The sequence below is a fragment of the Montipora foliosa genome, chromosome 1 (assembly GCF_036669935.1).
Source record: "Montipora foliosa isolate CH-2021 chromosome 1, ASM3666993v2, whole genome shotgun sequence".
NCBI classification, from domain to species: domain Eukaryota; kingdom Metazoa; phylum Cnidaria; class Anthozoa; order Scleractinia; family Acroporidae; genus Montipora; species Montipora foliosa.
Window position 1 is genome coordinate 54,760,519 of NC_090869.1, and position 15,000 is coordinate 54,775,518.

At 37.1% G+C, this 15,000-nt stretch overlaps 1 protein-coding gene and 1 pseudogene across 1 annotated transcript in view; one reads left to right on the forward strand and one right to left on the reverse strand.

Annotated features, from left to right (window-relative positions):
* The window catches only part of LOC138001518 (aldehyde dehydrogenase, dimeric NADP-preferring-like), a 33,866-nt gene that overhangs the window by 10,952 nt on the left and 7,914 nt on the right, over positions 1 to 15,000 (reverse strand). Inside the window, exons 3-7 of the mRNA XM_068848133.1 lie at positions 9,584 to 9,641; positions 7,466 to 7,639; positions 6,122 to 6,207; positions 3,709 to 3,875; positions 1,853 to 1,934 (exon numbers count right to left, since the gene is read on the reverse strand). Of these exons, the coding sequence (XP_068704234.1) occupies positions 1,853 to 1,934; positions 3,709 to 3,875; positions 6,122 to 6,207; positions 7,466 to 7,639; positions 9,584 to 9,641 (567 nt within the window). The remainder of the gene's footprint in view (positions 1 to 1,852; positions 1,935 to 3,708; positions 3,876 to 6,121; positions 6,208 to 7,465; positions 7,640 to 9,583; positions 9,642 to 15,000) is intronic.
* Positions 11,980 to 15,000, forward strand: part of LOC137997796 (uncharacterized) — a 3,215-nt pseudogene continuing 194 nt past the window's right edge.

The following is a 15,000-nucleotide window of genomic DNA, read 5'->3' on the forward strand; positions in this document are numbered from 1 at the left end:
GCATTGCAAACACATAGCTAACTTTACTTTTCTGGTCAACAAAAATCTACTTTTTTCGCTGCCAAATAAAATGGTTTTCATTTAATTTTGAATTTTAAATAATTTTATCTTAATTTGCTGTAATCGTTACCAGATTAAAGTCTATTACAATCATTTAGTGGTAGGGAAAACGGAAGGAAAACCACAGGAAGAGTATACATAATTTTATAGTGTACATATCACATTAAAAAGTAAAAAAAAAATGATATTTTAGCAGTAAGCTATGCATATATATCATTAACCACTAAGGTGGGAAATGACATCAAGCTATAAAAGTCAGGTAATAAATAATTAATGAAATTAAAAAAGCGACAATTAGGTAATTAAAACAATAGTAATGCATTGGGTACTTGTGGTAGTGCAGCAACTTGACAAAGTCCTGTCAACTGAGCTGCATTTTGTTTTCCAGGATGCAATATGTAGCCCTAACATATAGTACACGATATTGTTTTGGTATCGTAAATCATGATATAGTGCCATGGTAAATAGCCCCCTGAAAAGACATGTAGTTACTTCTAAAAATACTAAACCCAGAAAGACTGAAGAAAATAAATAGGAATCAAGATGTATTGGCTTCGAGACTGACATGAAGTTCAACTTCTTTTTCATAACAAGTTTAAGCATGTGCTCTGAGTGTCTGAAGTTAACCCCTGTCCGGTGAGGTTACATGTAGCATCTGGATGGAAGACCTCAAAATATACGACTTGCTGCCAGGAACGTTGGACCGAAAATTCTATTTTAATGCTCAAAAACGCAAACTAAGGAAGGTACAGATTTGGTTAGCCTGCTTTACGCAAAACAACTATTGATGCAAAAGTAAATAAATATTGATACACAGTTTTAAGGAAGAGCACAAGGAAGTTTTTAGTAAGTGTCGATCGAGAATAACAGAATTTGCCATCAGCAACAAAATTTGCGACTTGAAAACAACATAAATTTTGTGCCGCAAACATAAAAAGTTACCATCAGCGTTATACATTTTTGGGACATTTTTGATACGTTCACTTTTTCTATTACTCTTTTGGTTGCACAAGTAAATCGTAAGATCGGAAGTGACATCTATTCCAGTGGCCGCCTGTGATCAAGTTACCTTACGTAATACATCTGTGGCAAAATGATGGCAATTCATCGGATTGTTGTTTTTTCTGTGAATTCAACACAAAGATCAAAATCATCCAATCTTGAGTTTGACCATTGTTTCTGTGTCACAAATTCTTGCTGATTTTGGGGCTCATTTGTTGAAATTCAAGCATGCTTCCAACAGACCTGTTTATTTTCGTGATTTATGCACCCGCTGCCGGCCTTGGCACCACGGACTTACACTCTTACACTTACAACCCAGTGACAGTGTGTAGTGCAGTGCACTACATGTACCACAAAAAATTATGTACTGCAGAATCAGAGCGGTCTTTAAAAAAATCACAGAATTACGGTGGCTCTCGATCCACTGCATATTAATTTAAGATATGCCTTTTTGAGATATGAGCAACTAAACACAAAATAAAGGGTGTTCTTACAGGGCTTACCTGTTGCCACAGTGACATATTAAGTCATAATAATGAGTGCATATTGTTCAGCTATAATATTAGTTCTTCATATGGAACCATAATATTGCTAATACGCGACAGCTTTACATTGCCTACATGTACAGTAAAAGATCTATAGCTTTATTTGGTATAGTCGATAGATTAATGACAAATATGATCAACATATTACCAAATCTCTGATAATTTAGTTTCCTTTGAATTCTAAGGAATTTCTAGGATTTTATTCCCTAAGAATTTTTAATTGCAAGGCTATCAACATGACTTACTTGTCCAGAATTATTAAACTTTCCCCAAGATATTCTTTTGGCTGCTATCTCCAGATCACAGTCTTCGTCAATGTAGCAAGGACTGCAAAACATGAATACACAAAGCTGCAATCCATGTACTGCAGGTTAGACTTATAATTACAGTGTGGCTTACATGTATATGTGTTGTTTTGTGCTCAATAGCTCAGGGTTCGTGCTGGATTTTGTATATAAAATTCCAAGGGTATTCAAGGAGTTTTCAAGAACCAGAAATTGAGTTTTCAAGGAGTGTTTGTAAGAAGATTTCTTTGCCATACATCGCGTTTCAGTGTTTTCTTTTCTGAAAAGCCTACCTCAATATTCTTTTCTAAATCCTGTAATACGTGCACACACATACACTTTAATTTTTGTATTTACCGGTAATATTTCCCCAATAGTCAAATTTGGGCTAAATTTTTGAGAAATTTACATGTTATGTCCCTTCAACTTTTAATAGCATGATGCAATAAGTCCAAAATTAAATTCCAGGGCTTTTCAAGGACTTTAAGGAGTAGCACAAACCCTGATAGCTAATATAACAGTTGAGCCCAAGTCTCAGTGGTGTTAGTTTCACAAGGCACAAAAACGAGGTTTTTGGGTCAAAACAAGAAATTGAAGGACTGTGTGATTTCTTGATTCTCGACTGTTTCGTGCACTTTTTTTTTGAGTAAGTTGAGATTTGTATGGCTTACATGTACTTTTATCATGGAAAGTATAACAGGTACTATATAGCATATAGATGTGTTAATCAAAGTAACAACCCCAAAGGTGCAAAAAACAAACAGTACTTTCTCTTCTTCTGAGAAAACTGTAAATTCTAGATACATGTAGGAACTCCAGGGGTTTCATTAGAAGCCAGTCACCAGGGGTATACCGCCATCTGTCAGAAATTTTCCTCTCACCGCCAGCTACTCTCCCTTGATTTTCACTCAAACTTTTATAAAAGACAAGAGTGACCACCAATTACATTGATTAGACCAGGTATCTACTTCAAAAATTATTGAAAGCACTGAACTCTTTCTTTTTTTCACATTTCATGCCCTAAATCTCTTACTCTTCTGTGTCTTATCGAACGTTGACCCAAAGATTTGCCTCCGCTCACTCTCAAACGAACAACACTGAAATGTGGGCTCAACTGTAATAACAGCTAATAAGGACAGTGCCTACTATTGCTATTGCGCATCCGTTCTGCACATCTTGAGTTACTCGGGTTTCCTATCAGTGATGCTTACTAAGACAGGGACATTTTTGTGCAGTTTAAGACTATCCAAAGAAAGATGATATCAGTAAATAGTCTTGATATCCAAAAAGAAAATTGGGGGTAGCCATGCATTTATGAGAGATAATTTAGCTTCAGTTTGAAAAAGAACGTCATACATGTACATTGCTCTGAATTTTAAAGCTCTTTACAAATATTATTCATGAATAATTATCATCTTTCAAAAATGCCCGGTTACCCCCAATTTTCTTTTTGGATTTCAATAACTCTTGTTAAGATCTACAGTTCCTGCATAATCGTAAACCAGAGCAAAAATATCTTTGAATTAGTAGGCACCGTCCTTTAAGTTTTCTCCCATACAAGAGATTAAGCTACTTATTAATTCAAGGTGTGAATTTTAACTGTTAAAATCACCTCCCAAGAAGGCACCCATTGAGAAGTAAAATTGTCTGGCATTAGACAGAGTAAATTAATCACAAGTGTCTCCTTTAGGAGGGGAAGAGTTTTGTAATTCCACAAAGAAAGTGGTCCAGAACAATGACATAATTTAACACAAGACCTCCCCAAAACTCCACAATGCCTTGCCTATCAACAGAAACTATACACATGCAATTTCTACCTTTTGCCTCCCAGCTCAAGTGTCACTCTTGTCAAGTTCTTTGCTGCTGCTTGCATGACCAGTTTGCCGACAGCACATCCACCAGTATAAAATATTTTGTCAAATTTATAATTGTTGAGCAAACACTGTGTTTCCTCCTTTCCACCATTTATAACTGCAACACATTCCTACAAGGGGAATTGTGGATTACATTAACCATTTAATATGAATATAATATGAATAATATAATATGAATGGACGCTAAACAATGATTGAGAAGGGCCCAGGCAAAATGCATGTTAAGGTGCAGGGAAGTCATCGCTGTCGTCATCAACATCATCATCATCATCATCATCATCATCATCATCATCATCATCATCGATGCGATTTCAATTTTGACCAAAAGACTAAGTGGCTATAGGCCAGACACTCTCCTTTGCCATGTCACGCGGTCACGAGCAGCCACTGTTGCCTCGCTCCATGAGACAAAACCCAATGCTGTTCTTTCTTTTTCTGTGGTTCTCCGCCAAGTCTCTTTCAGTCTGCTCCGACTTCTTCTTCCCACGTAATGCTGTCTTGGGATGTTTATTTGGATCCATTCTGAGAACGTGGCTGATGAACAGTCCAGCGCCGACGGAAGGTTTGCTCCCTGATGGTGCTAATGTTAACCTGGTTTCGAATCTCCAAAATCATCATCATCATTGCGCACTAAATGATCAGAATCTTAGCTGCCCATTTTTGTGTTTAATGCCCAGGCACATGAAACACTAGGAAGAGAGATGGAAAAAATGTAACAATGGAAAGTGTTCACACCCCTTGGGATTTGCCAAGGTGTTGCGACTTTCCACCGAATGTCATTTCGTATGTTTGCCGTACCCCTTCATCGCACCCAACAACATGATTGACATGCTTTGCTTATTGCGTGCTTGTTTACTTGTAAATGATATTTCCTAGCTCTACATGTATTTGGTGATGAAGTTATCTAATTTAGCTTGTAAAATACAAAATAGCTTTTAAAACATACACTCAGAGTGTTTCTCTGGACCAAATTGTTACAAAATGTATTATTGTGAGTTTGAATTTGAGAATTCTCAAAGCAGAAAGCCTTCCACGATACCGGTGAAAAAATATCTAGCAATAATTATTCTAAGGAAAAGAAAAACGCGTTTATACCAGCAAGTTGTTGATTTTAAAGTTTGGCATTTCTTTGAGTTTGTGCACAGGCTCGAACATATTTTCTCAAAAATTTCAATTCGAAGCTTAAAGAAAGTGAAGTCTACTAATGGTCGGCATAATACTATAGAAGTGAAAGGAACCGATGGCCTTCGAAAGAAAGTGAAACCTACATTTTGGCATTGTAGTGATGTCACTAACTGAACCAACACGTAAAGGTTATTGGCCAACCACAAAAATCAGTATCCACTAATTAATTTTAAAAACTTCCCAAACAATGTCAGTCACTGACAATGTCGTATGGTCCACCAAATCATTAGCAGCATTGCATTTACATCTACATGTTCCAACACTCGCCAAAATTCCTTCGACGTATGGCTGTTTCTGCTAATAGGTGCCCTCATACACCATTACCATTTTTGACATACCATGCCAACCCAGCAAAACACATAGCAGACCACCACATCGGAAATCCTGTGCCTTAATCTTTGCGAATAATGGGGAGGTTCTCTAACATCCCACAGTTATGAACAGTGCACTGTCCTATTGCCAAAACAGAAATGACTAACATTTGAAACAGCAAGCTACAGTATTCCGCCATTGCACAAATAAATGAAAACATAATTAATTAGTTTATTAATAGCATGCAATTGTCCTATGGAACATCCTTCGAGCCAGCTTCAACAACAAAAACACTAGTCTTCCATAAAGCCAACTTGCCTGTTAACACACAACTTACTAAGCCACACATTGCATCCTCCTATGATAGAATAGTGCTACAGTATTCTCAGTTTATATAACACCAGTTTTCATTCTCTCATAAAAGAAATTACCAGTTCAATCCAATTATCGCATTAACAATGTAAGTTTTGTGTACCTATTTTTAGCTCTGGCAAAACATACATTGTACAGTGTACAAGCAATAATCATGAGATTGGAATCCAAGAAAAAAACAGTTTTCCAGTGCTAGCTCTTGAAAATATTGGGGTTTTTGATGTCAACCAGGCTTGCCTTGAAGAGCTACACGTGTAGGAGTGAAGTCAAAGGCAACGAAAATGCTGACTGGGAAAAAAGTGGCCTTATAATGAAGTGGCTGAGATAGCCTTAAGTTTGAAGTACTGTAGTAACTGTACTTTCTCATTATATTTTAACATCACAGTAATTCACATTACTGTTCATGTAGCCTTTCCTTAAGCACCATTCTCTTTTCCTTTTTTTTAATTATTTCAAAAAGAAACAAATATTAAAATCAGATAATCACCTCATCAAGATACTGTGGAATCAGTTTTTCTAACAGTTCTGCTGAAGCCCCAGAAATTTCAGATGGTTTGATGATTGTACAGTTGCCTGTTTGAAAAAAAAAACAATGATTATTATTTTACAAGTACTTCCTTAATTGCATAAATTCACCTTTAAGAGGTAACTTGAATTGATCTGAAAATTAATGATTGCACTGGTCAAATACTCCTTACTAAGTTTTCCACAATAAATTAATTGTGCATTTTGACTCACTAACTATATTGGTGATTACCTAAAACTTATTTCTTTTCTACATGTGCATGTACATGTATTTTAAGCATTACACTATTTTAGCAGAGAAAATAAAACTGATATATGTATCTCTCTTAGCACTGGGATAACTCCAAGGTTTCCCCCCTAAAGGGCAATAATTATTATTAGAGGACTTATGCTTACATGTAGGATTTTTGCATGTGACTAGCTGACATAATATTATTCACTATTTTATGCCAAATTGTCAGGTGAAACACATCTAAGACATTATTATTATTATTATTATTATTATTATCATTATCATTATCATTATCATTATCATTATTTCATTTTTTATCTATCCAATGAGTGCAATGAATGTCCAATAGCAGACTACACTTCACACTTCATGTAGCCTTTGAAAGCGGTGATTACGTAGCCTCAATCGATCCAGAAGTGACATCCAAAGCAAGGTCTTGCTAAAAAGCTCTTGATTTTATTTGGAAAGTGTACCTAATGGATTTTGAATAAAAAAAAGGTCTTTACAACTTTAAATATGTAAACAAGCTAAATGCAACATGCAGCTCTGACATGTATATAATTAACAATTATTCAGAGGTGGCTATAATTATAGTGGTGGATATTTACTGAACTGCGAAGAGGCAAGGTAAAGGTTCTTTTGGTATTGCCTCACTTGCATTATCCCCTTTTGTTGAAATCTTAGCCTGAAGGACCAAACCTTTTTGGCAACTAAAATACTTGAACTCGCAACCAAATCTGAAAACTTAGGACTTGGCCACTAGGTTTTTTCCTGAAAGTCAAGCACTTTAGTTTTGTACCACTGTTCCATTCAACTTGATTAGTTTCACTACACTTGGATGGACAAAATTGTAAACAGCAATTAGAGGCATGTATACATGTAAATAAAATAATTTTGTTTTTGCTTCTGTCAAATAAGTGTGTATGCACATGTATGTACCTGTAAATGGTTGAATGCTATGAAAGTTTTTATATCATAATTATTGAAAACTGTACTGTCAAAATCACACTTTAGAAAAGGTTTCTGCCTTACTGAGAATTGAAATGATTAGAGAGGAAAACCATCTGAACCTACCAGCAGCTATTGCCCCAGTGAGAGGCATGATAGTGAGCTGTATTGGGTAATTCCATGCTCCAATAATCAAGGCCAAACCCAGAGGCTCGTGAATTGCAAAAACTGCATCCATTTTGTTGATAATAGCAACTTCTGGATTCTCTGGTGCAACCCATTCTGACAAGTGATTCAGTGCTGAAAGACAAAATTATTATAAGCCAAGTTAAGGAATTAGATATCAAAAATATCTTCGATGCTCCTCAGTTCATGAGCTCTCCACTTCTTTGCTATTGACACAGGCTCAAAATTTTTAATACAACCAGTTCCTCTTTTGCATGAATGCTCTTCCCTTAAGTTCAGATTTCCTGTAGTCTACAATGTAAATTTTGCCTCATGCTCCACAAACTAAGCTGCACAAGGGGACTACTCATAGTCTAGGCTCCACAACTGCTGTGTGGTAGATCAGTTTCCTATTCAAAAGCAAAGTTCAACTGCGTTTCATTCAAGCTTATTTTATCATACTCGTGAATTCATTGATAAAATCACTGAGGTAAAAAAACTGAATTGCACATGGGTGAAAAGAATTTCCTAGCAGATTTTCAGGCCTTCTGACAGGGTGCGATTAAAAAATGCAAATTATGCGATTTTTTCAGGGCAGATTGTGCGATTAGAAAGGCCAATTATGCGATAAATAATGTAAATTATGCGATTTTTTTCTCAGCAATTTTGAGCTTGTTTTATAAGGTTTCACGTTAAGAAAAACACTTTTTTGCTGCCCTAAAGACATTTTGAACACAAAGGAACAGTAATTATGTATCTCGATGGACATTAGTTGGGATAAATTAGAAAAAATGAGGTCCACTGCACTACCGGTGCACCACGTTAAAAGTTGAAAGGACACAGCTAACATGCCAAATGAATGATCAAGGTGCTCGTCAACCACGAACTTCCGAAGATGGTCAATCACAATAGGGCCATACCCCCATTTATACGAGAGAAAATAAGCCGCGGCTTTCTCTGGCCGCGGCTTACAGAAGACTCGAATGTTCACCCCGTATAAATGGTACAAAATCTACGTTCACGTCTTTTTCAAGCCGCGGCTTATATTGACCTGGGAATATATATTCGTATAAATAGTTCCTTTTGCGTATTTTGTACACCGTGGCCAGAGTAAGCCGCGGCTTATTTTTTCTCGTATAAAGGCCCTAATATTGCACGACGAGAAAAACATCAGTCCATCGTCCACGTGGAGCGTACCTGTGAGGTACTTTCTTGCTCGATCGTGAGCTGTCAGATTGGGCGGAATGTTTCTTCGTCGAAGAAAAAGCGAGCATTTTCACAACAAACTTATTCATGAGCAAGTTTTTATCAGTTTTCAACGAAAGAAACTACATTTTGCCGAAAAACTTACAACTTTGCTTATTTTTCACAAATCTCTTCTATAAGAGAAGGCAACTGTGTCATTTCAGTGGTGTGTATATAAGGGCGTGTTTGTGTTGCACCAATAGAAGAAGACTCGTTCCAGGTCCCCGACATGAAAAATAAAGCCTTGAACTTCGAATGTTTACGAATCGAAGGTGACAAAGGTTTTTTAGCCTTTTTCCAAGATAAATCATCTTAAAAATGGCATATTTATGCAGGAATTTCTAAGAAACGGCTTGATTTATGTTTCAGTTTATGAATTTTGTGCTTCCTTTTGTGAATTATGCGATTTGTCGTGAATTGTGCAATCCGATGCGATTTGAGGTCGATTGTGCGAAATCGCACCATCGCGTAATATCAGAAGGCCTGGATTTTTCAAATGATTTTAAATTATTGTATTAGTTATTAATTTTCTGAATCATTTATTTTATTACTTCTTAATAATAAATTAATTATAAATTAACTCATAATAATTATTATCATTATTATTATTGATCCTTCATAAACCACTGGTAAATTATTATGCAATGTACTAGTATTTGTGATAATCGCGACGTACAAGTAAGTACAAAATTTTTTAGCTGAGCATGCAAATTCTTGGCAATTACAAATTACAAAATAATGTAAATGAAAAATCATTGAACTTTTATATACATGAAATAAAAACATTTTCATATTACACCCCTCCAGAAAAAGAAGAAAAAAAAGAACTCTTACCATCTGCTATATCATTCTTTACAAGCAAGTACTCTGCAAGAAGGGCTTCCATTCTTGGCTTAAAGAAAAACACAAGTACAGCATCTCTATCATTATGCACATATGGCATGCTGGTAATTTCTAATCTGAGTTAGAAATGTATAACCTTAGGAGCAATAACAGGTTTGTGGCTCTCAATGTGCACTGCAAGATGCTATTTTCAAGATTCATTATGATATTTCAGTGCTTCAAACTGCAGATCTGCATTTAGAAATTAACCAATATACAGTGCCGCTCGAAACTATTAGTGCATTTGCATGCGGTAATACCTCGTCTCTGCCGATAGTGTTTACCGCGAAATCACCTAGGTTGGACGAAAACCGCAACCGAGGCAAAGACGAAAGCAACCGAATGCCGCGGCCGACTTAATTGCGGTAATGTGCCGCAAGAAAACAATGGTACTTTGCAAAGCATTGTTTAATATTATCACACCTAGCTCCCCAAGGTAAAGAATGAATATCCAAACTGTTTTTCACAGCACCGACGCAACGCAACCCACTGTTTAATATGTTCATCTCATTTTGCCGTGACAGCTGAGAACAGAGATGATAACGTTTCATGATGCCTAATTCTTACATCTTTATGTTTAATAACTTGTAAGTTTTTCGCTATCATGATGAACAGTTCTTCGAAAAGGGTAAAAGGACATTTCTTTTAAAAACTGTGTGGATTATGCGTATGAAACTTAAGTCGCCGCCAGTGCAGTCCGACAGGAAATATGTATATTTAGAATGAAAAGCGCTTCAAATTTTGCGTCCAGTCCAAATAGAAATGTTTACGGGATAGTTGTTGAAAAGCTCTAACTTTGAACTAAACCTTACTACAACATGTAATGACTTAAGGTGATTCCCTGGTTTTGCATTGCGCATTCCTACTGCGCACGATTTTTGCGTCATCAGCACGCGCACATGAGCGCGTGCGCGTACAAAACATAAGGGATTTCCCTCAAACTAAGCTCGATAGCGAGATAAAAGCTCCTTTTCTCTTAAACGAGCACGGTGACCCCCACTTTTTATTTTATAAATTGAATGAGAACAACATCCGCAATAACTGAGAAAAAATTTGGCAGAAATCTATAGCTACTTTTTTGGCAAATGAAATAAATGCTACAGATAGAGACGTAACGGGCCCAACAGAGCAAGTCCAAATTATGTTTCCTTTAAAGGATAAAAATATCAATTAATAATGCAGGGTATTTGAAGCCATTTTTTCTGGGACGTAGATGAATAAGCAATCAAAGAAAGTCGAACTCTGTGTGATATAGCACGCCGCATTGAAAAATAATCGATCTTGTTTGTTGTGCACTGAGATAACCAAAAGTCACCTAAATAACCATAATTTATTTGTCAGCATCGTGGCATGAAAACAAGCACGGTGACCCCCTCTTTTTATTACGTTTTTAACATCTCCTTGTACTGTAATGTCATCATACCAAGTTTCATCGGAAATCTATGACGGGTTCTTTTACCTGGGAATCACCTTAAAGATTTATACACCAGCGAAGAACCGTAACTGTATTCCCGAAGTTTCTTAAGCAACTCCTGACCACTCCTTGCCGCGCGTTAATTACGATCATTTCTGATTCAAAATATTAAGTGGCAGGTAATTCAGCAGTTGAGCTTGAAATTCAGAAATATTCATTCCTCTGAATTGTTAAGATTAACTTAAATTAATGCTTCAACGATCACACGATAGACGAGTTCAATGAAGCCTACAATTTGGCGAGTTAAAACGTAAATAAACTATTAAGCTGCATGCTTCCGTCACGCAAGCGAGAGCGATAGCTCATGAAATACGTTGTTCGATTCGAACTGCTTAAACACGAAGACGCGCTATATAAGGAATAACTCCTCCCCCTGTTGGAGTTCGAGCAAGCAAAGAAATCAAAATGGCGACCAACGGTCATGATAGGAGGAACACCAGTATCATTGAAAACGAGACTTCGAGGTCATCATTTGTGAAATAAACGAATTCAGTAAATATTTATCGGATATTTAGTGTCTTAAAAGGTATTTTTTACTTTATTTGAAACGTAATTGCATGTTTATGCATTAAAATACCGCCATTGTGAAGTTTCCGAGGCGCCCTTGTCCGCTTTCAAATTTCGCGCCACACAACATCCGTCAGTGTTCCAATCCCCGATACTTTTATCGGTCTTCCGAGCCTTCTGCCCCTGAATTATAAAGCTAGCGGATTATCCTTTGAAAATATGCCCAAAAGGTTGAATTGTGAATGACAAAACACGATTGATACGAGGCATTTCGCAATGGCACTGTTGTGCAACGAATGCGACAGGTCTTGTCTTCACTTGGCATCATTTGTCACATTCGTTGCACAACATCCCTACTAACGCCGCGCTAAAAATATTCCTGCATTTTACGCAATGGCTGAGCCAGTAGAGTCACAAGTACCAAGTAGAAAAAGGCGTTCAACTAGCGATCGAGGCATACAGTTTTCTCTCAATGTCCAATTGCCACGCAACCAGGAAAGCAGACTTCTTGGAATAAAGGATCGTATTGGGATGGCCAAAACAGCTTTAAACCTTTCGAAGGGAACGTCAAATACACAAAATGCCGACCTTCTAGAAGCTCTGCTGCTTGCTTTTGAAGAGAAAATGCAAAGACGCAGAGAAACATCTGCTACAAACGCAATTCTAGCGAACGAACTGTCCTCATCTGGATACCTCTCGTACACGCCAAGTTACTCAGAAAGTGATAACTCACTTCAAAGACCAATTGCGACCTCCACCCCAAGATCACGATTGTCTTTGCCTTTTGATGATCAAGTCACCGAGTCACCCGTGCCAAAATGCCACTCATCGTCCTCTTCGTCACCCCTTCCACCAAGAAATTTCCAAATATCGACAGAGGCAACACAGGATGACCCCGTCTACTTTGCGACTGAAGGAGCCCTTCGCTCTTTGTTTACTTTTTTCGCTTCCAACCTATCTGCAAAGTGCTTCTTTTGTTCCACGCCTTTCGACATGAACTCCCTTTCATTCAAAAGGCAAGGTCATGCAGTTTCAGTCAACATGTCCTGTTTGTGTGGTGATTCTGTCAAGTGGTTGTCCTCTCCTATCATGGGGGGATCTATACAGAAATATTATGTAAACATGAGGTAGGATATTATTCGTTTCACCATTTTTAATTCCAGACTTTGTCTTTCCAGGTATTGTTACATCTGTGACTGATATTCAATCTTTTATTATAAATTCTGTTATAGAATGATTCATGGAATTTTATCTTGTGGGCTAACTGAAACTCAGTATTCGAGTGTCTGCCAAGCAGCAAATATTGGGAGTGAAGGTGACAAAACTTTTGACACAGGTTAGCCCAATGTTGCAACTTTCCTTTGCTGATCAGAGACTTACACTAAACAGTGTGCCTATTAAACAAAAATTTTTACGGGCACTGGAAATCGCTCATAGCAATATTCTTGTTTGTGGCAAAAATTGTTTGTAAATTTACAGTGTTGAAGAAACTTCATTACATGGATACGGTGAAGAAGGTTTGCAACGAATCAATGGTTGCTGCCCAAGAAGAAGTGAAAAACAGACCTGGCTATTATACCAATGGAGAGGTTTGTGTAATGCAATTTATGGTTTTCTTGCGAAGCATGCTTTAACCAGAGTGGTAACTTTCTGATGGACTATAAGAAAGTAGTTTTGTGGGTACTTTTTCAAAAATCCATACTCATCTTGCAATACTTTGATCTTATAATAGTGTTCATCTTCTAGTGTGTTATTACTGATGCAAGACATGATTCTAGCAGATCAGCAGCACATACCACAGTTTCAGCTCTATCCTTCTCGTAAGTTTCTTGTACTGACCTAAATTGTAGATCATTGTTTATCTTCTTATTACAGTGACATTTTGCTACTTACTGCTTTCATTGTTATTATTTGGAACATGAAAGAACCAAAAAAGTGGTCGGAGTCTTGAACTGGAGCAAGGCCTCAGAAGTCACTGCAGTCAGTCGGGAGGTGCCGATGACAAAGGAGTTGCTTACTCTTCTGACTGAAACACAAGGTGCATCTAAAAGTGTAGTGGATGCATTGATACAACTTACATTTTTGTTACCATTGTTACTTATTTGGAAAATTTTCTTTGCCAGGATTTCACATTTCGGAAGTGGCTCATGACTTTGTCCTGCAGCTGAAAAACTGGATAGTCTCCAAAGGGATGCTCAACTCCTTTGATTCATGGCATGGTATAAGGACCTTCTTTTCTCTCGTTACCCAATACAGATATACATTGTAACAAACAGTATCGGTCAATAAGATGTGTTGATATACCTTTTCCGGAGCTAATTTTGCCCACATTTGTCTATCACAAACATTATGCTACACTTTTTGCCAGGTGCTAAGTCAGTAACAAAAGCCTTGAAGAAAGTGGCATCTGGCCCTTTAAGAGATCATGGTACCAAGTGGTTTTCAGATTTGTCTGACAAAGGTTTGTTAATACTACAAGAACACAGTTTTTGTTGTTTGTTCATTAGCAATGACAGCTTAAAAGTGGTTATCTTATCCTTGTCAGGAAGTGCTGTGTAACATTCATAAAAGTGATTTGATATGTAACCCAGAGAAGAATTCCTTCTCAGTTTATCTTTGTACGTACTGTACTATTCTTTTGTAATGTCTTCAGTGAAGAGCACACGAACACACGTGTACTTTTGCATGAAGAACAGTCCACCAAACGAGGAAGACTTTAGGGAGAGCCTTCTAACAGTTATTGATCACTACCAGGTAACGTAAAGATAAACTGTATTCCAACTTATAACAGCAGTAACATATATAGTCATACACAGTCCTGCAAATATTCAGTTGGCTTGACTCAGTACATTTGAATGTCAATAATTTGCAGTGATCCCTTATCAGGTGTTTATTTTAGTTAGTAATAAATTTTGTTAACAAGCATTGAATTGTTTATTTTCAGGGTAAACATGATAAATGTAATGAGGGGTCCAGATGCAAATCAGAGGGGTATGTTATGAGTAAGAAAATGCTGAATGATGCAAGAGCTGTAGCAGCTTACAAGAAAGCCATATCTGGAACAACGATTTATCGACATGCGGCTGATTACATGCGGGTAACTACTTCTTGTTCATAGACATTTTAGAAATCTTTATACCTTGTTGTAACACTGAATCTCTTTATTTGAGCGTTCATTATGTCTACTTATGGGTTACACATGACATGGTGACTTATCCTTTTCTGTAATTTTCTTATTAGTGTAGGGAGACATTCTGGATTGAGACCCTCCATACTGTTATGCTAATCTATGTACCAAAAAGGATCCATTTTGGGGATGACACTTACAACATGCGTGTGGAATCAGCTGTCCTTGACTGGGTAATGTAGTAAAATCGTGATCCACATG